General features: G+C 39.8%; 1 protein-coding gene across 2 annotated transcripts in view; it reads left to right on the top strand.

Annotated features, from left to right (window-relative positions):
* SMAP1 (small ArfGAP 1) overlaps window positions 1–21,213 on the top strand; it is a 109,430-nt gene extending 88,217 nt beyond the window's left edge. For both annotated transcript variants that reach the window (XM_068401196.1, XM_068401188.1), the window contains 4 exons: window positions 9,750–9,877; window positions 16,715–16,883; window positions 17,525–17,853; window positions 20,226–21,213. In XM_068401196.1, coding sequence (XP_068257297.1) covers window positions 9,750–9,877; window positions 16,715–16,883; window positions 17,525–17,853; window positions 20,226–20,360 — 761 coding nt within the window. In that variant the 3' untranslated portion in view covers window positions 20,361–21,213. The remainder of the gene's footprint in view (window positions 1–9,749; window positions 9,878–16,714; window positions 16,884–17,524; window positions 17,854–20,225) is intronic.
* Window positions 21,214–21,496: the final 283 nt, after the last annotated feature.

Here is a 21,496-nt window from a genome sequence, read left to right as displayed (position 1 = left end):
TTCTTGAATTGTGGGGACTAGAACTGGACACAGACTCCAGGTGCGGCCTGACAAGCGCCAAGTAGAGTGGGATGATCACATCTCTGTCTCAGCTAGTAATGCCCCTGCGGATGCAGTCCAGAATCCCATTTGCCTTTGTTGCTGTAGCAGCGCACTGCTGATTAAAACGTTTGATATGTCATATCAAACAATATTAAAATGGATGCGATTGCATAGCTCATTCTTCTTACTGAGTGGACATGTTTCTAATGAGGATTCATTCTCTTAGGACTTCATTTCTGCAAATGAAGAACAGTAGCTTTTACTAGGGCAGACCAGAATCGCTTGTGGTAGCAGAATGAGTAATTTTAATGGATCACATTTGATGCTAGAATGATTTTGGATTTCAAAACAGCCCAGTTTCTTGCAAAGTATTTTCTTGAGTAAGCCTCAGTGCTAGCTTTTGGTATGGGCTTAGCCTTTGGGTCACTGCTCTTTTTGTCTCAGTTGAGTTTGTGATAGAGACCTCATCGGAAAGTAAACATCCTGTGAGACAGGACTTACCCAGTGAAAATTGTAGCTAGACAAGATAATTTTCTAAAAATAAATTGTTTTGTTTTTCTTTACAAATTACAAAATTCTTCAAATAATATGCCTAGGCAAATTGTATCTTTAAATCTCGTAGTAACACAAGAAGCATAATATCCTCAGTGACTGTACTATCATGTCTGTGTTTCTTCTGAGCTTTTTAAAAATAGATTCATGTGGTTCCATTGAGTTCCTGTTCAGGGCGTTTATTATTGAGATGCTGTTTGGATATTTTCTTTTTGATGATCCAACAACATAGAATCATAGAATGAATCATAGAATGGTTTCAGTTGGAAGGGACCTTAAAGATCATCTAGTTCCAACCCCCCTGCCACAGGTAGGGACACGTTTCCACTAGACCAGGTTGCTCAAAGCTCCATCCGAGCTGTCCTTGAACACTGCCAGGGAGGGGGCAGCCACAGCTTCTCTGGGCAACCTGTTCCAGTGTCTCACTACCCTCACAGTAAAGAATTTCTTCCTAATATCTAATCTAAATCTATCCTCTTTCAGTTTAAAACCATTCCCCCTCGTTCTATCACTACATGTCCTTGTAAAAAGTCCCTCTCCTGCCTTCCTGTAGGCCCCCTTCAGGTACTGGAAGGCTGCTATGAGTTCTTCCTGAAGCCTTCTCTTCTCCAGGCTGAACAGCCCCAACTCTCTCAGCCTGTCTTCATAGGAGAGGTGCTCCAGCCCTCTGATCATCTTTGTGGCCCTCCTCTGGACTTGCTCCAACAGCTCCATGTCCTTCTTCTGTTGGGGGAAAACATAAAAAAAGCTACACTCATAGCTTTTGGTCTTTTGATTCAGAGTAGATTTTAGTTCAGTACTCCACACACAGAGAGGTGAAGAAATGGACATGTACAAGCTAAATATTTTTTTATGTTCTCCACAAGCTGTAGTGTTAGTGTTCTTGCTGTGCAGCCCCAAATTCCTTCCCTATTTTCCCAGCCTGTGCAAAACCACAACCTATTTCTGTAGGCTAAAACTGAAGCTGCTTTTTTAGTGATCTCTACAATTATTTGGAACTTGTCCACACTGAAAGAGTGCCCTGTTGAAAATGTGAGGGCTTAAAATTGATGCTAAAATCGATAATATGGGTTTTTTATAACATTAATTTTTAATAGGAGAATTATAGGAAACATTTTTCAGTTTGAAAGTCACAGTATGTAAATCATAGTTCTTCAGCACTTAAGTCCATGGCAGTGCTGTATTTTCGTCTCTCTGGTGTTAATCTTTTGCTCTGTGCTCCTTTTTGGGGTTTTGTCTTACAAGGTAGCTGTCTCCACTTATGCCAGATTGATGTAAATACAGTTTTTAAAAATACATGTAAAAAATTGTATGATAGCAATGTACGATAGTGGGAATCTTTTCTTGGAATATTACACAGGCAATTTTGGAACATTCTGTTTGTTAAGGTATGTCACTTAGAAATTATTTCAACATACAGAAAAAAAATGAAAAATTAATATTTTTAAACTATATTACCTTACAGAATTATCAGAAAAAAGGAAAGTGCATTTTACATATTCTGCATCATTTGCTGTGTTTAGATGTGCCCTTCATAAAATAGACAATTGCACATTCTGGAATAACCATTGTAGAAAGTTAGAATGAATGACCAGAAGAAAACAGATTTGTTATGTTGTTATTATTAACTGAATGTTATGTGTGGGTGTCACGGTTTAAAGCTGGGCCGGCTATTAAACCTGTGGCAGATGCTCTCTGTTATCCCCCGCACCCCTCCCCCCAAAGGGAAAGGGAAAGGGAAAAGGGAGAGAGACTTCTGGGTTGGAAAGTTAAAACAGTTTTAATAAACTATAATAATGGAAAAGAGTATAACAATAATAATAGAAATAATCAAATATATACAAATATATATACAAAACCAAGATCGAGCTCCCCTGAAGTCAGCCACGTCACCACCGGCACTGCAGGGCAGGCTCCGGGAAGGCCCAGGCTGGGCCTAGCGACGGTCGAGAGCTGGATTCAGGGATGCACGGATCGGGATCGGGGGCAGCAGGAAAACAGACGGAGTCCTCCTTGGACACCGGCCATAGCAGAAAGAGCACGAGACCCTCGTGATCCCCCCGCTTTATACTGAGAATGACGTGTATGGGATGGAATACCCTCGTTGGTCAATTTTGGGTCACCTGCCCTGTCCGCTCCCCTCTGCAGCTGCGACCCCCCTTCGGCTCTTCACTCGTAAGCAGTGAGGAATTCAGCAGTGACCTTGGTTTCTCTAAGACTAAGTACAGCAAGAGCCTTACTGCACAACATCCCTACCAGTGCCTCAGCGATAACTACAAACTTTGAGCGTTACCAATCCTGGAAGCAGACACTGTCTGCAAAACATGCAGTTAGTTTCAGAAAGTGCAGTTACTTAGAGGAGACTTAGCTGAAAGTAAAAATCACTGAAAGGAAAATCGGCCTGGTTTAGGCCAAACCAGGACAGTGGGGCATTCATCCAGCATGGTTCGTGGTGAAGTATGATATGTTAAAAGCTGCTTATGTGCTTGTGTAGGGGAAATATTATGTGCAGGAATGCTGTGAAGTTTTGAGAGCTTAATCATGGTATGAAATACAGCTGATGTTGCATAACTGAGAAATGTACTTTTGTCGGTACTGTTTGGTAAGTACCAGAGCAGCACAGTTGGTCATAAGTTGAAAAGCTGCATTTAAGAAATAATAAAGATACATTTATAAGTACATAAATATCATAAATGTGTATATAGATCATAGACTCATAGAATAGTTTGTATTGGAAGGGGCCTTTAAAGGTCATCTAGTCCAACCCCCCTGCAGTGAGCGGGGCAATCTTCAACTGGATCAGGTTGCTCAGAGCCCCGTCCAACCTGACCTTGAATGTTGCCAGGGATGGGGCATCTACAACCTCTCTGGGCAACCTGTTCCGGTGTTTCACCACCCTCATTGTAAAAAAAAAATTCTTCCTTATATCTAATCTAAATCTACCCTCTTTTAGTTTAAAACCATTACCACTTGTCCTGTCACTACAAGCCCTGCTAAGAAGTCTGTCCTCATCTTTCTTATAAGCCCCCTTTAAGTACTGAAAGGCCACAACAAGGTTTCCCCAGAGCCTTCTCTTCTTCAGGCTGAACAACCCCAACTCTCTCAGCCTCTCTTCATAGGAGAGGTGTTCCAGCCCTCTGATCATTTTTGTGGCCCTCCTCTGGACCTGCTCCAACAGCTCCATGTCCCCCTTCTGTTGGGGGCCCCAGAGCTGGATGCAGTACTGCAGGTGAGGTCTCACGAGAGCGGAGTAAAGGGGCAGAATCACCTCCCTCGACCTGCTGCCCATGCTGCTTTTGATGCAGCCCAGGATACGGTCGGCTTTCTGGGCTGCGAGTGCACATTGCTGGCTCATGTCCGTTTTTTCATCCACCAGCGCCCCGAAGTCCTCCGCAGGGCTGCTCTCAATCCCTTCATCCCCCAGCCTGCATTGATACTGGTGGTTGCCCTGACCCAGGTGTAGGACCTTGCACTTGGCCTTGTTGAACCTAGTGAGGTTCATGGCCTCACTTCTTGAGCTTGTAAACATGTTAACGTTTATAGTATTGCTGCTATGTTAAGATTATTCTTAGGTAAGCAACGTGTCTACCCAAAATGAAAATATTTACAACCACTTGAGGTATACAGCATTGTTAGCTTTCTGGCTTTTGACATTTTATTTTAAGAAGTATTATATAGAAACGGCATCCCTATGAATGCTTTTTCACTTCTGCAAAAGTTTTAGCAGTAAATAAAATCTTACTAATGCAGTAAATAATTCCACAATAATTTTGGACAAACATTTGTATTTTTGCCCCAGATTTTGTTTAAAGTATTGAACTATTTCTCTCAGTTCTGCCTTTCTAGTAATTTGGTGTAATAAATAATCATATGCATATTCTCCCTCTATTGCAAGTCTTGGTATGGCTGTCATAAATGATTGTATATATAAAAATACACGGCAGCTTAGTAACAAAGTTCTTGTAAATAGTTTGCCCCATAGAAAATGAGTTTCAGAAGCATAATGCAAAGTTTAAGAGCAGATCTTTCTTGCTGTTTCCTTTTCTCACTGTCCCTTTGAAGCTCTTCTGCTGGTCATTCTTACTGTTGGTACAGATAAATATACCAAGGATTAATGGTATATATGAAAGCTTTCATAACAAAAGGCAGCACTGAATTGGAAATTGTCATGTCAAGCAATAATAAAACATATACAGAAAAGCACTGTAAAAGTAAACTTCTCTGGAACCCTTCACTTACTAGATGTATCCTAGTAAATAACTTTTGTTTCTGCTATCAAATTTAAACAAGACTGCCTAATCTGAAATCAGAAGCAGCATCTGCTGTTGCACAGTATGACAGACAGCAGTCAGCTATTAATTGTCATAAATTGTAAGAGAAGTTTTGGGATCACAGCCAGGAGCAGCAATGAAGAACAGCATCTATTGACTTTCCATGTGACCTTCTCTGACTGTGCGTGGAAGCTCTGCCTTGCCTGCGCTCTCGTTGCAGTGGCTTCTGCCACATCGAATACTTCATTCCTAGCTACGGATGCGTTCTCCAGAAAAGTGATGGAAGGACTATTGATTAAAAGTTGGTTGTTTCAAAGTAATTCTGTGATGGTTGAAGCTATAAATTTCTCAAAATATTCAGAGAGGCCTATATAACTTAATCTGATTTTCACCTGTTCCCTGGAAAGAATACAGCCATGTTTCCTTTTGTCAAATACATGCCACCTCTTCTCATCAGTTTTTAATGGTAGGCAACACAAGTTGAATGAAAAGTAATATACTTAGAATAATTTAGAACTCAGAACTCCACTGGAATATCTTTCTTATACTACAGAAATACTTTAAAATGAGAAGGGAAAGGAGGAAGTGCTTCCTAATCCATGACCTGGTGCGTTGAAGTTGAGAATATCTGTAATCTTTATATAAGAAGTGTCAACTGTTATGTTGAAATACAAGTCTGTGTGTGACTGCAGGCATATATATATTTAAATGAAGATATTAGTATTGCTACGAGTAATAAACTGGAGTGAAAACACTGTTAGATTTCTTCTGTATTCTGAAATTTAGTTCTTTATGGGATCTTTTAGTTTCATGGGGGGGAAATGTTTTTGGAGTTGCTTTTTAGTGGATATAAATATTTCAATTATTACATTTTTGAGAAATCAGTAAGGCAGGATCATCTGTTAATACTGTTCATACAGACTTAAAACCATGTTGTAAACGGTAGTTCAAAATGTCTGGTTTCTGTGCTGATACAGACAGGGAAATATTTATTTTTAATGTAACATTCAGTAAGAGATGAAAGGTATGTACATTACCAAATAACACTCTTACAGAAGCAATCTAGCAAAAACCTGGGTTTTCATAATATTCATTTATAAGCACCATATTAAATACTTGAAAAATACTGTGTTCTTGCAAATATATTCTCTTGTGAATGTTCCAAATATGTGAAATGCTTGTTTTAGTAAATGATTACATTTAAATTTTTGGTCTTATATGTTAAACATTTTTACATTCAGAGAAACTGAACCACTTTGGAATATGACGAGAGGTATTTTTTTAAATACATGTGCCTCACTGAGAAAATTAGAACATTAAATTATTAATTCCAGACAATCCTTTTGCATGAAAATTATGCAGTGTTCATTCCTAAATTTATCTGAAACAGTAAACCTTTGGGGAACTGCCTGTCTGCAGAATGGCCTCAAAAGAAGCTTGTTGCTTAACTTGCTAGTATATTTATTTGCACACATCTTAAAGCACTGGTGTGGATGGAATGGTGGAGCAGATTATTTTGCTGTTCACTGACTTCCATTCATCAGAACAGACGTAAGGGAAGGAGGAGACCTTTGCGATAAGATGTAAATAGCTTTGTCACAATCGCAGATGAGTTTGTAACTTTGCTTTTCAGAATTGTTGGAACGGCAATCCTCCCAGCAAAGTCAAATCATGACATAGTAATAAAATTGGCTGAGGTGGCTATTTCACTCTGATGGTCATTGTTCAAGCCAGCATAGAAGATCTAATATTGCCACGCCATTCCCGTGGCCATTTTACCTTTGTGGAGTTGTTGGGTATTTCTTAGTTCTTGCAGACAGCACAGTTATTCTCACAAACTTTGCACAAGTTGAGGCAATAAATATACTTGCTGAGGTTCAGTTTCTTGTGATTGCCGCTCACTTTGTGCTTCTCATATCCCTGCCTTAAAGGTGTTTTGGTACTTGTTGGGTCTGCTTGCCATTGCTAGCATGCACGAGTTGGTCTCAATTTCCCATTGACATGAAGTGGATTTCAGAACTAGCAAATACCAAGCTATTAGTTTCATGTTTGATACACAAATTATTTTATACTCTAATTTAATATCTGAAGTAGTCACAAAAGTAAGCATGTAGCTCCCAAAGAATTGCAAACCAGCACCCTTCCACTTGGTTGTTTCATAATTCCCTATATGAAAAAAAGTGCAGTAAGTGCTTAAAAAATATGCTGAGAATTTTGCATATACCAAAGTCAGTTCAAAGTTGTGGTTTCTGTAGCAGCTATATCTGTGCCACACTTCCTATATGTACTAAGGCACAAAGGTTAACATCTCTACAGAAAGACTGAATTCAGATATGCATGGATGGTGGTAGCTTCTGCCCTGTTCCACGTTGTCAGATTTTGACATTCATGACTTCTGTGTCAAGTTTTCAAATATATGACAGTGACAGTCTTTAAAATAAATAAATACTTTCATGCAAGGCAGCTGAAGGGCGGCCACCTTCCATTGGAGTTGGAAGGCAGACAGAAATGTGGAGGCATCTCTTGAGTGGTGATCTTCTGAACGGGTTGTTTCAGAATGCAGTGCTCTGTCATATGAATTAACAGCCAAAAATCTTGTCGGTCTTCTGTGGTAGTTTCCTCAGTCAAGTGACTTCTAGGCTGGTGAAGTGACTGGTGCTTCTTAATGTTTCTGCTATTTTGTTCCACCTTGTCCATGTCCTGGGCTACCGGGAAGGGTAGTCTCCAAGTGCAGTGAGTTTGCCTGTGGCAGAACGAAGTAATGAAAAATTATAATATTCGACACGCAGGGAGACAAATCTTGCTGTAGTCTGACAGTTCTTTGTGTTCTTAAATAAAAAAAGTAGAGGAGAGCAAAGAGAGACCTTCTTTCTCAGTAATAAACTTACACTTTTGTTCTATTCATTTTTTTTCTTAGAAAAATAAAATACTGATTCTTCTGTGATTATTCTTTAGCACATGGCAAAGAATGTTGCAGTTCCTGAGAGATGGCATTGTATTATTTTAAATAAGTGTTGGAAGCTCCCTATGATTTTATTTTAATTAAATACTGCATCTCGAGTGTGCTCTTTACTAATCAGACCACTTCTCTGTCAGCATTAGGGTTCTAGAAACTTTAAAGTGGCTAAACCTCATGTCTGCCTTCAGCCTTACATGTTTCTCTGGGGTAGTAAGACACGTTTCATGTGTTATTACTAAACTGTTAATGCTGATATTCCAGTGATTGACCTCTGCTTTTGAAATGGATCTTTTCACTTAGGTAGATAACTGTTGTGGGGGTAGGACATTGGCAAATAACTTCATACAGTTTAGTAAAAGGAGGAAGTGACTTTTTCTGAAATATATAGCAGCTATTTTTTAATGTCCTTGATACTTGTTAAAGTTTAAAGGTGCCACTCTGTATTCCGTTGTATTTAAAATTTGGAATATATTGCTGTGTTAGTTTGTAAATGTATGTCAAGTTTCTGATGGATATAATTGAAGTTAGTTACCTATGTGTAATTGTGTGACTTCAAAAACAAACAAACAAAACAACCCAAATCCTTTCATTAGGACACTAGGTAAGTTAAACTTTGCTTTACAGAAACTTACTCTGAATAATGAGAACAGTGGATACAACACATGCAGCTGGAAAGAAGTTTGTTTTTTAAACGTGCTAAAGCATCAGGTAGAAATTGTTTTATGATGTTAGTAGTTTTTTCAGTGTACTGTAATTAGGGATTTTAGAATACTGATCCTCCCATGATATATAAGCAGCCATGCCAGTTGCCATGGCCGTGTTCCATCTGGAGAGAAAGTTTTGACTTAATTCAGATAGTTTATTTTGCAAGGGAAGTCTGACTTCTGCAGTGAGTATTGGCTACTTTGAGACTTAACTTCTTATTTTACATAAAAAAGCTTTCTTAAATTTGCTGTTAACACTGTGCAGTCATCATAGTGTTCAGCAGAATCTAGACTCACCTTTGTATTTGTCAAGCTTTGTGTAATGGCAACCCATTTGTGATATGCTTAGGAATAAAATTTATTAGCCACTTCTTTCCACTTGTTCTCAGACAGCTTAAAATCAAATGAGAAATGGTTGCTCTATTCCTTAAAAACATTTTGTGATATTTTTGTCCCTACATCTTTTTAAGTATTTTCTTGCAATTCTCCTTAAAGTGCAGTTCTTGAGCCCTTTTTTTTGTCCTGCATGTATCCACTTTCACCTAGATCACTAAATGTATTCATGTGTTAAAGTGGTTACAAGCACCAAGGCTGTAGAAGGTTAACTCTGTACAGAGCAAGAGCCATAGGTTCTTACGGATAATTAGCCCAGTGTGCCTGGCAAGGGTGTTCATGTGGAGCTATAGAATAAAGTCAGTGCAAAGTACTTTTGAAAAAAGGGGAAGGATGGACTTTTTTCCTAATGCAAAGTTTAATTATGTACCCTTGCGTAGATTAGCATATCAAGAATAACTTTATGGATTCTAAAATACAAATTTTAATTGAAGAACACAGATCAGTGTATTTTGTCTGATACATGGCTACCAAGTTTGGACCTTCTCAGAAAGACGTCTCTCTAAATTCTCACTAAAAATGTTGGTGTGCTTGAAAAAGACACTTGAAAAATGAGTAATGTGTAAAGTTGGTGTGGCTGTCCTTAGGGAAGTCTTCAAGTGTTTTGTTTTGGTGGTGTTTTTTTTTTCTGAAGCACACTAGTATAACATCTTCTTAGGGAAAGAAATCCTTAGAAAATCTGAACAATATCACAGTCTGAAAAATGTCTTATCTCAGAAATTGAATCTTTGGGGGCAGGGTAGGAGGGAATGGGCAGCTTTAATTATTCTCATGCTATTAAAATATTAACAATTTTCGCTTTAAATAAGATTCTGTTGTCTTTTTAAGATGGTCCAGCTGAAGCATCTGTTACAAATGGAGGCACTGCTGCTGTCACAACGCTGAATGATGACCTGGATATCTTCGGTCCAATGATCTCTAATCCTTTACCAGCAGCTGCTGTACCTCCTGCTCAGGTAAAATTCAGTTAGTTACATGTGTGCATAAATATGTTGCGTGCATGTGCATATTTTCCTGCAGGGCATTGTTCGTTCACACAGAAGGAATGTACACTTCTCAACACTCATGGCTGGAGACTCTTTACCTGTAATGGCTATATTTTTCTTGCCTCTTCAAGCTGCCGTACTGCTTGGATATAGAATTAGGAGGTAGTGTGGTCTTCCCTTCTGATTCCCCCTGGTTATCCAGCTAAATTGGATTCTGTCTTACCCTGGTGATGGCAGTCATGTTTTCTTTTAATTTTTATTCTTTTGTCTTGTTCTTTTTTTAATAGGTATTGCTGAATATATTTTTACTTCATGTTCTCAGGTTATTGGGCTTTAAGTCATACTTTTAACGACCTCTTACTGCTCCGTGGTGCTCATATTTAGGAAAGGCTATAACAGATGCTTCTGTCTTAGAGCTACTAAAAATCTGGGGTCTCAAGCTTCATACTCAAAATCAAGAATGGTTATCACGAAAAACTGATGTTGCTACCTGGGCTGATCTGTCTTTTGTCTCATCTTGGAAACTTGTATGCCTGCCTTTCCTCAAGGAAGGGTAGCATAACCACTGCACCTGGCCTCTCTTATAGCCATGATAGTTTGGAAGCGACCCCGTTGCCGTGCCTGTTGTAGCTGAGAAAGGCAGCTTTGGGACACACAAAGAAACTGCTTAAAGCTGCAGGTCTCAAAGTACCTGTCAGCCTCAAAGAATGAGGTGCTGGTGATGAACGTGGCTGGTGCAGATCAGAATGCACATGTGCAGGCTTCCTTACCCCGAGCGGCTTCTGAGGGGGAGGCTTTGGAAGAGCACTCAGCTAACCTCCCCATCTGTGCGGCCTTTGTAAGGTAATTTAGAAGCTTGTTTTTGCAGAAGGCTTTCTGTCTCACTCTGCTGAACCGGAAAGAACTGTATGTATTCTTGAATTTATGGTTTGGGACCTGTAATCTGTACTTGTTTCTCTTTATCCAGTAGTTTTCATAATATATGAAATGGAAGGGATGGTGATGGAAAGGAATTCTGATTGAACTTGGCATATCGTAATTTTGTTTCCAAATATTCTGTTGATCATTGTGGTCACCTCAAAGCATATCCATGGTGTTCAGCAGATTTGATTGTAATTTTTATTATTTATCCTTTACTCTCCCTTCCCCTACTTGTTGCTGAGGGCTGACTTTGTGCAACATACCACATTAGGGTTTTAGAGACTGAACTACATTTCTTTTTAAACATAGAACTACAGATAGAGCAAGCATCCCACCATGCCTTAAGCCACCTATAAATGGTGAGGGAAGTGAGCTGTATACATGCATTTAGGTTTGGATGTCTTAGCTAAAATTGCAAAGGAAATTGTTGGTATGGATTTTCTTGTCTCTTGTGGAAGTCTCTGTTCAAAGTACCAGAAAGAACAGTATCTGAGTGCTTGTTGTCTGCTATTCTACCGCCTTATGTCAAAATTGATCTAGGTAAACCTACCTGTAGAGCTAGATGTGAAAAGCAGTAGCCCATTTCCAGCTTCACTGAGTTTTTTGATGTATCTAATTTGGGTGTAGATTGAGTAAATTAAAATCTAGAATAATGAAGTTTCCACTTGGCCCCAAAATAAATGGGCCAGTGATAATGCACATAATGGATAAGGTTGAATTCTGGTTTTCTCCCTTTCCTGCCTTTCTGAAGCTGGAAGCGATGACTTCTGTATGTAGTTACGGTCCGCTCAGGAGAAAAGAGCGGCCTGAGAAACAAGAGGAAAGCCTTCTCTTGTTTCTATTCCTTAAACAAGTGATATGATCCACTGGCTAAACGAGTGATTTAGCTGTAGAATACAGGAAATCCAAAAGAAGGCTAAATATTTAAGAGTGAGAAAAAGCGAAGTGAAGGGTGATTCCCTGGATGGTGATGATTGGTGATGCGTTAAATAATGGAGTGGCTGCTAAAGCATATTGAATTATATGTATTAGCAATTAACAAACATAGATCATTTAAAGTGCATTTCTGTGATAAAGATTTGATCACTGGACCTTCTGTGAGAGAAATGTTTTGAAATGCAGTTTATCTTCTATTGTGCTAGTTTCTAGACCAAGTGTGGTACTTACTAAATGGATTAAAAAGTGGTAGAAAGGATAATAATATTCTCAATATCAGGTAAGTATCACCTTGTTTGTATACTAGAAAGTATGAATGTATTTGCTTGCTGTAACAAACTAGTGCAGATTTTTAGTGACATTTTGCTTTCTTCTGAGTGCTGTAATCAGGAGCAGCAAACAGAACTTTTATCGAACACATGGTCCTTACGGCATATTGCAAGATTTAATTCTTGGTTATCTTCCATTTTTAATCACTAATCTCAAAGAAAATGTAATATAATCAGATAGTTTCCCCAGATAAGAGACAGGGACATGGGCAGGTGGCAGAAGATAGGTTTGTGATGCTGATTACGTGGGTTGCTTGGTAACCTGGGGCAAAGGGAATATTCTGTTTTGCTTTAGGATTAACCAGGCCTTGCAGGCCTGGCGTTTCAGGACGGTGGTGTCTAGTGTGGGAACTGGTGCTGGATGGAGTTGAGGATGCCTCTCATTTGGCAGTGGTATGACTATTTTGTACAATCTTTCACTTTGTGGTATGGACAAAAGTTGTATGGGATTCAGAGAAGAGTCAGGAGAATATTGGAGACTGGAAAGGGTGCTTCATAACGAGAGATTTTAAGCACTCAGTCTGTTTAATTTCTTGAGGTAAAAAAGTGGTGTGATTATGTTGTGTCATTATTTTATGAGAGACTGCAAATGGGAAAGTGGACATAAACTAGAACTCAGTCCAGCAGTTGAGCAACCTTACCATTCAGTTTGTACGTTTGGAATTGGAAAATTTAAAGTAGAAATCCATGGCCACTTAAGTTGAGATGAGTAGCACTTGTTTGAATATCTATTAACAATGCATTGAAATAACAAAAATGAAGCAGAGGGTGGGATCAAATGTGGAATAGTGTGGCTTGCTTTATTGCTCGAAGATGATGTTCTGCATAGTAGGTGCTTCCGAGATACCACAGTGGGATTTGTGAACATCAAAAGAGAAGGGAATTTAATGATTCTCCTCACACTGATTTGTAGAAGCGGTGTATGATTGTTGATTTTTCACAGGTTTGATTTTCTTTTCCAGCTTAACCTGAAAGGTAGCATTTAGTGCTCACGGGGGATCTCATCAATGTGCATAAATACCTGATGGGAGGGTGCAAAGAGGATGGAGCCAGGCTCTTCCCAGTGGTGCCCAGTGACAGGGCCACAGGCAATGGACAAAAGCCATCTGGACTGCTGCAGCTGTCAGACCAACTGAAAATATTGAGGATGTCATGATCTTTACCTGCTGTTTTGCAGTCTTTTGGAAATTAAAAGCCAAAAGGAAAATATTTATTTTTAGTCTCATGCATTAATCTAAACTTCTTGTCAGCCATGTGCTATTTGTGTAGTCGGATGGCAAGTGGAAAGTGATGGATTCAGCTACCATATTTGTGGTCCTGACACATCTGACTAATATTTCACAGGGAAAACTTCCTTTGGATAGATATTACCTTTTATAGGTAATACATAAGCTATTGATGACAAAAATTATTTATGTTTAAATGTGAAGCATATTGGAGATAACTTCCAGTAGTTCTGAAAAATTCTGTTACACTACCGTCATGAAATCACTTGGCAGAATATTCCCTACCCACCTCGTGAGCGTTTAGTTTTGGTATAATGACTGTTTGAGAGCACTATGTGTGGCCTTTCTTAAAGACAAACTATTACATGTATGCCAGGTGTGTTTTTACAGAGGCCTTGGATAGCGTGAGAATGTTACATATGCGAAAATCATGTCAATGATTTTTTCACTTGAATGCCACCTGCTTTTTTCTTGCCATGCATTTTCCATTACCTTCCATTTATTTAGCTGATGAAGACTTCAGGCAGCGCTTGTTCAGTGCTTTGGCTTCTCTCAGATCTTCAGAAGCCAGACTGAATGAAGAGATGTTAACTGAACATTTATCTTATGACATAAACATAATAGGTGATCAGTCCTCCAGGTCTGCGGCTCTCCCTTCTCTTCTGTGCATGCCTGTAGTGATGTGCTTTATTTCGTTAAAGCACCTGTAGTAACAGTATTTCATAGATCTGGAGACACTCCAAACTTGTTCATCCCAGATGAGAACAGTTTCTCTGGTGCTATTATTTATTTAAAAAAACCCAAAACAAAACAAAACAAAACGCCCCAGACATGTCTGCTCTTCTCCGGGCTAGAGACAAGCAAACCCCTTCCTTACAGCAGTGCAAGCAGCAGAGAAGCCACCCCTGTTAACTCCCTCCCACTGCTTACGTGTGCTTCTCCAATCTGCTGAGCACAGCTGTCATGCAGAGGCTGCCTCGTGCAGATGCAGTGACAGAAGGACTATGTCAATATGGAATAATTCAATAATGGGACTTCCTGGGTGTATGCACAGTAAAACAAACACTGCTATTTAGGAGGGGCTTTTACTTGAGGGTATTTTTAAATCCAGCTCTGGTATTTTCAAAGACTGGTTATGCCACCCTGACAAAGAGTTGTCTCAAATGGAGAGCGCTTCCTACTACTTGTGAAAACACTTCCGTTTTGCTTTGCAATCAGAAATTTTTGTCAGTAATAAGCAAGAGGCAGTAGCCTCTCTCTGTCGGCCAGAGAGGTGTCATGGGAGTTGAGCAATTCCTGGTCTTGTTCTGTCTGCTTTCCCTTTGCAGTGCTATCACCCTACCTTGTGTTGCTTACCAAGGTCTAGTGACTTTGGCCCACATCAGCTGTTCTATAAATGCAGGTTTTCAGTTGCCAGGGAGTTCCCATTTCTTGTTCTTTTTTCTCTTCCCTTTCCCCGACAGTTCTGGGGATTTTTCACCATCAACTGTGTGAATCTGCACTCCTTTCTCCTGATGGTTTCTGGCCAATTTCATAAAATCACAGAATGGTTTGGGTTGGAAGGGATCTTAAAGATCATCTAGTTCCAACCCCCCTGCCACAGGCAGGGACACCTTCCACTAGACCAGGTTGCTCAAAGCCTCATCCAACCTGGCTTTAAACACTGCCAGGGAGGGGACAGCCACAGCTTCTCTGGGCAGCCTGTTCCAGTGTCTCACTACCCCCACAGTAAAGAATTTCTTCCTAATATCTAATCTAAATCTCCCCTCTTTCAGTTTAAAACAGTTCCCCCTCGTCCTGTTACTACTTGCCCTAGTAAAAAGCCCCTCTCCAACTTTCCTGTAGGCCCCCTTCAGGTACTGGAAGGCTGCTAGAAGGTCTCCCCGGAGCCTTCTCTTCTCCAGGCTGAACAAGCCCAACTCTCTCAGCCTGTCTTGTAGGAGAGGTGCTCCAGCCCTCTGATCATATTGTGGCCCTCCTCTGGACTCGTTCCAACAGCTCCATGTCCTTCTTATGTTGGTACCAGAACTGTTTTGTAGCTATTTTTTTCCCTAATTTACAGCACTGCCTTATTTGAGAGCTTTTAGCACTTAGGGACTCAGATGCGTGTTTCTGAAGCTGCACAGTGAATGTTTGTATTGTGGTGTTGTACAAATCCAGGGTGACCGAAGTGGACTTTTCAGGGCCTAGTCAGCAGCCTGCCAGCAAAACCAGGAGCGGTTTGGAGGTTGTTGCTTTAAGCAAGACAATAGGTGTGGTATTGTATCTGCATATGTTGTGGGGGCTTCTTGTCTGCCTGATAACCTTGGGCATGCAATGACAGGAAACAGACGGCACTGGTTGCAGATCCAGTCCGTTCGTGGTGGGTAGAGCAAGGAGAATTTTCCTTCAGGGTGGGAAAGAGCTGAAACTCGCGTGTGCTGGGGGCTTAGGCAGGTGGATGCTAGGCAGCTGGGGATTGTTTAGCTGGACTAAAATAAGGCCATAATTTAATTATGCGTCGCAATCCTGGCTCTTTTTCAGTGCATATACATTTGATTTGCATTAAAAGTTCCCACTGGTAACAGGATGTGTTGTGTATTTTAAGAACTAGAACCAGAAGGTAGCGTATTGCCTAGTTACCTATACAAGCTGCCATATGGAACTGTATGTGTGTAGCAGCAACATAACAGCACTGGAAGACACCTGGATGTAATTTGTTTGCAAAATATTTTGGTGCAAGAGCACTAAAAAGGCCGACAGCCTGCGTGTTTTTTAGTTTTTCAGTCATAGACGACAGTAAGTTTTAGATAATTATGCTTTCTCCATAAATGAAATGTGCTCAAAGAACTCTTAAGCCAATTATAAACAATATATTTTAGAAATTTTATTACTTTAAGTAGATCAACTCAAGTTTTACTGTTGCCTTTTCTCCAAAAATACTGTTCATCTTAGTTGTAGTAGTGTATTCCAAAGCACTTAATCTTTTGTTTTAGCTCTTCTCTAATCTATTCTGCCTATGAGAGGATTAATGAGATGTGAATTGTAATCTCCTTATTGATTTCCTAATTATTTTTCATAATCTAACTACAGCTCATGATTTATGCTTCTCACTGATGAAAAATGTAGAAGCAACAGGAATGAATAATCTGTATTTGTATGCCCTGGAGCTGGTCGGGGATTTAGTTTTCCTTGTTTTGTAACCTCCCTCTGGTCTGGTCCTCTTCCCATAGCGTAGGTGCTGCTTTTTCATCTTTGTTCATACCGCATCTTTTTAAATCCTCGTTTACTTAAAGTTAATTTCTGTAAATGAACTGGGTTTTACTTGGTTCAGGAGCGAGGATGTGTAGTAAATATTTAACATAACGTCTTTGCCGGTTTCATTCAGTAGTCTTGTCTTGACCTTTATTTCCCAGAGCGCTTCCACTAAACCGGCAGCTGCCACCTTGTCTGCGGCATCCGGGGATCTTGATCTCTTCACTGAGCAAACAACAAAATCGGAAGAGTCTGTAAAGAAACAGCTCTCCAAAGACTCCATCTTATCGCTGTATGGCACAGGAACCATGCAGCAGCAAAGTGCTCCGGGTAAATAATTTTGCAAAGGTTTCTATGTAGTCCTGTTCTAAGCTTTACCTAGAATAGTTCTCTCCTACAAGTGTAAACTAAGGGTGGGTACCCTGCTACCTATATGCAAATGAAGATTTTTATTTTTACCATTTATAAAAATGAGAAGATTACTGAAATGTAATACAGAAGCCTAAAGAATTGTATGTGATTTTAATTTATTTATAGCTGTTCAAATTATCAAGTGTACAATTTACTGAAAGATTTGTGAATTCAGCTTCTGCCATCCAATTCATCGCTTAGGGTCCAAGCCTCCCATGTGCAGACAGGAGGCTGCCAGGATCAGTGCAGAGCTGTCACATCTCTGTTTTAGCTCTGTGTGTTTGTATGAAAACAAAGACCCCCAGTAGAGCGATTAAAAGATTGTGGTTCACCACGGGGATTTGCCAGACTCTGTTTGGCAGTTAACCTCTGGTGGCGAGTCCCTTTCCTTTGAGAGTTTTTAAGCAATTTCTTGCTTTTACCAGACACTAAATGGACAGCACTGATGTACAAATTGACAAAGTTATCCTATAAAATGATTTTGTTGCACTTCTGACTTATGGGGATGGGGGTGAGAATCACAAAACGCTTTTGCTGAAATCTTCCCTTCTCTGGTACAGGTATGTTCATGGGGTCGTCTTCTATGCCATTTACCACACAACCATCAACTCATTTCCAAGGCTTTCCAGCCATGGGAGTTCCTGTGCCTGCAGCAACTGGGATGATGGGAAACATGATGGGACAGTCGGTGCCAGTCATGGGACAGAGCACAGGTGTGATGGTAGGAATGGGAATGCCCAATGGATTTACTGGTACTACACAAACTGCTGTGATGGGACTTCCTCAAAATGTCGTCGGACCTCAAGGTGGGATGGTGGGACAGATGGTCATGCCACAGAATAAATACGGATTGCAACAAAACCAACAAGCTCAATGGAACCTCTCGCAGGTAAAGACTTACTGTTCCCAAACAGGAGCGCTTTAGAAGAGCTGCTGCCTTTCAGATACGAAGTGTTTGGCTCTAGGAGGAAAGTTGCAGTGTAGCCAGGTTACAGACTGCGGAACTATGAACTGCTCAGAGGCACGTGGGAAAAAATCAGTGAATAATTCCATTAAAGATAACTAATATATAAGCAGAGAATAAATTTTGCCAAGGTAGACTGGACTCAGCTCTCTGCTTCTGTAGCTACTCTCATCCCAGCATCTGAACTACCCAGGTAAACAGCTGGCTTAGCTGTAGTTACTGAAATGTAAACACAGCCTTAGAACTAAAAGCACAATTTAATTGCTTGAGGATGGCCGTTAACAATTAATACTTTCATTTACAGACCTCAAGATAAATTTCAGTGGAATGTGCAGTGCTTTGCACTCCCAACATTCTCCTGTAGATGATTTGGTTGGGCTAATCTATTACTTATCTGTAGTATTTCCATGGTTTTTTTTAATTCCTTAAACATGTTTAAAAGGTTCTCTAAAAGTGTTAGTGTATACTTAGTGTACTGTATTTGTACATTATCCAGTGAAACATTGTGACATCAGGTATTTGAGAGGTTATTGAGGGGGGAAACAAACATAAATGATTCCTGTGGAGTTCACTATGGATGATAGGAACTATTTTTTTCGTACTATTGTTTGAATTATAAGAACAATGTAATGGTTCCAGGCTGCTTGCTCTAGTAATTCAGGAAGTGAATGTTCGTGACTTGTTTAGATTGGATTATATTAATGGTTACTGTTCTGCTGAGTCCTGCGCTGTGAACATTTCTGAAGGTAAGCGGCATTTCTTAACATAGATAAAACAGCCCCTGTTTGAAAATACAGGCTGTCATTCTGCTTTGAAAAGTGGTTTTTAAAAGGTGAGAATTTCAAAATGTCAAACCAAAAAATTCTGTGGATTTACTGCTAACAGTCTTTTTCGAGGTGTCTGACTTTTAAAAGACCCATATCAGCTTTGACATTAAAATCATGCTTCTTATCAACTGTGTATTAGAAGTTGGCTCACAGAACAGGCTCCCACTGTTTGTAGGGGAACTGGGATCTAATCTCTGGCTCCAGATGACAGGGGAGAGCTTCCTTTACGTACCAGGATAGCACGCTTTATGTAGTCTGCTGCTTCGGAATGCTGCTCCAGAAGAGATTAATGATGGGGTAAAGCATGTTCTCATCAGCTTTTTGTGCATTTCCACCTTCAGTTGTGGGTGGGTTTTGCGGATGCACATGTGAGAGCACACAGCACGGAATTTTACTCTGGAACATTAGTTTGCAGTTTACTTAATTTTTTTCACTGGTGTCTGAGTTTCATTTTGCGAGCCGGTATTGTTCGCTCATGTTTACACGAACTCCGATTTTTACCGAATGCCATCTCTAACTTGAACCTAATGCTGCTTATCCAACATCCCTATTCATCAGCTCTGATCATTAACTGCTCCAAACGCTCCTTTGCTCTCAGACTCATGAGAGGGGACATCTTTACTCTGTCTATACAGCTGGGTTTTTGGCCTGTCAGTAAGACTTCATTTTTTAGAAGGCAAGGGCGAGTAACCTGAAGAACATTTTTACATCGAGCACTGAAAATTACAGCGACTAGATAATATTTGTAGAGAGTAGAAATATTTTTGCACCATCCCTGAAGTGAATATGTTGAATGTTGAACTCTTTCCCACCTTTAACTAGATGTCATCTTTAATTTAGTGGGATTTATTTCACTTGTTTTTAAGACATTATGGTATCTTGAACAGATTCTTTAGCAAGAATGGTTAGATTTAGATAATACTCAAGTTTATAAATCCGCCTCATTCTTTGTTGCTTGCCACCTAAATGGACGACTTCTATAAAAACTTGTGTGTTCAAGATTGTGAGGTCTCCAGGGAAATATCGTGGGAACAAAAAAGATCTGGAGTTGCAAATGTAGACAAGGCTGTGTTACTTACTGTGGTGTTTCTGTATTGCAGTTGCCACAGTTTTATTGGTTAGCTTTGAAACTTTGAAGGCAAGTTCTTGCCAACTGAGATGCATCGGACTCCTTTGTCGCACGCTCTGTACATTCACTAGTGGAGTGTTTATACGGACTTGATGTATACGCCCAGTGCTACGGCCAGTCAGCTGACGTACAGTGGTGATTGAATGGTTCCAGAAAAGCTGCTATCTTGAAAAATGCTTAGAAACTTACACTGAGTCAGTATTTTTATTGAATGAGAACTATTAATTTTAGGGAAAGGTACTTTTAACTGGGTTGCTAGTTGGAGGCATGGCTGCTTTTTGGCTAGCGGCGTGTTGTGTTTTGGCACCAGTGCTAACTCGGCTCGTGTGTACGCTTCACAGATGAATCAGCAAATGGCTGGAATGAATCTCAGCAGTTCCAGCACCGCGATGGGCTTCGGGCAGCCCCCCAGCACGGCGGCAGGGTGGACTGGAAGCTCCTCTGGTCAGACTCTCAGCACACAACTGTGGAAATGAAAGTTGCAATAGAAGTCTCACCCAGAACAGCCACCCAACATTCCTTGTTCAAATGCATTTACTTTCACTGTTCCTTCCATGTACATGTTCTGTTTCTTTTTCCCCAGCTGTTCAAATGAAGAATATAACTGACTGACCGTGTTGTGGTCTATATCGATTTAAATTTGATGTAGTGAAAAGCAGATCAAGAATACATTTATACATCATTGGCAGCGTTTTCATACGATGCATATGATTTCATAGACCACCTATTTAAGAAGCTGCTTAACCACATACTGTGTTTTTTTTCCCCCTCAAAATTCTAGATCAAATGTTTGCATATAAGGGATGTAGCTATCATGTTAGTAATATCCAAACATATGAACCCTGACCCCCCCAAATTACCCAGTAATCCTGTAGAAGGTACTGTATGAACAAATGTTTAATCATATATAAATAGAATGTAAATGTATCACTGAGCAATGTTTTCTAGTGTATCAAACAAATTTTGGTTCATCATGCATTTCACTGTGATGTTATTATGGTGTGCATAACAGGGAATGTGGCTATTGAAAGAAAGATAAACCTGGATGTTTCTGCAGTTCTACAAATCAATAGTTTATTCTTTTAAAAATGAGCCTTTGATCCATTTGAGTTTCCTGTGATAAAGTATCCAGTCTGGCTGGCGAGGCACATACACAGTATTAATGCTGAGAACTAGTGGCACAACATGTACACGAGGTAACTCAATGCAAACAGATATATTTTTCCTTGCAGAGACATCCAGGTTTATGACAGTGATTGTGTTTACATTTTATGGTGCCTCGTAATGATAAAATGTTATTTCCCTATATTAAAAGGATAAATCCATAAATGGTTGTGGGTTTTTATTTCATTATTCTATTACTTCAAGAAGTCTACTTCTAATGAAGGCAAACATGTTCAGTTTGGAGGATCCATTTATGCAAATATTAGCTCAACAGTTTGTGATTTAAAGTCAGTTTATAATTACACCATTAAGCTGGATAAATACAAAAAGTATATACATAAATGATGATTCGAAAATACTCCCATTGCAGCCACGTTTCTCTTGACTGTTTTTACTATGTGGAAACAGCCTTAAAATAAAGGTAAGTGCCAGGTTATTAAGACGAGAG

The sequence above is a fragment of the Nyctibius grandis genome, chromosome 1 (assembly GCF_013368605.1).
Source record: "Nyctibius grandis isolate bNycGra1 chromosome 1, bNycGra1.pri, whole genome shotgun sequence".
Lineage (NCBI taxonomy): Eukaryota > Metazoa > Chordata > Aves > Nyctibiiformes > Nyctibiidae > Nyctibius > Nyctibius grandis.
Note: the sequence above shows the minus strand (reverse complement) of the source record. Positions and strands in the feature narration are given on the sequence as shown.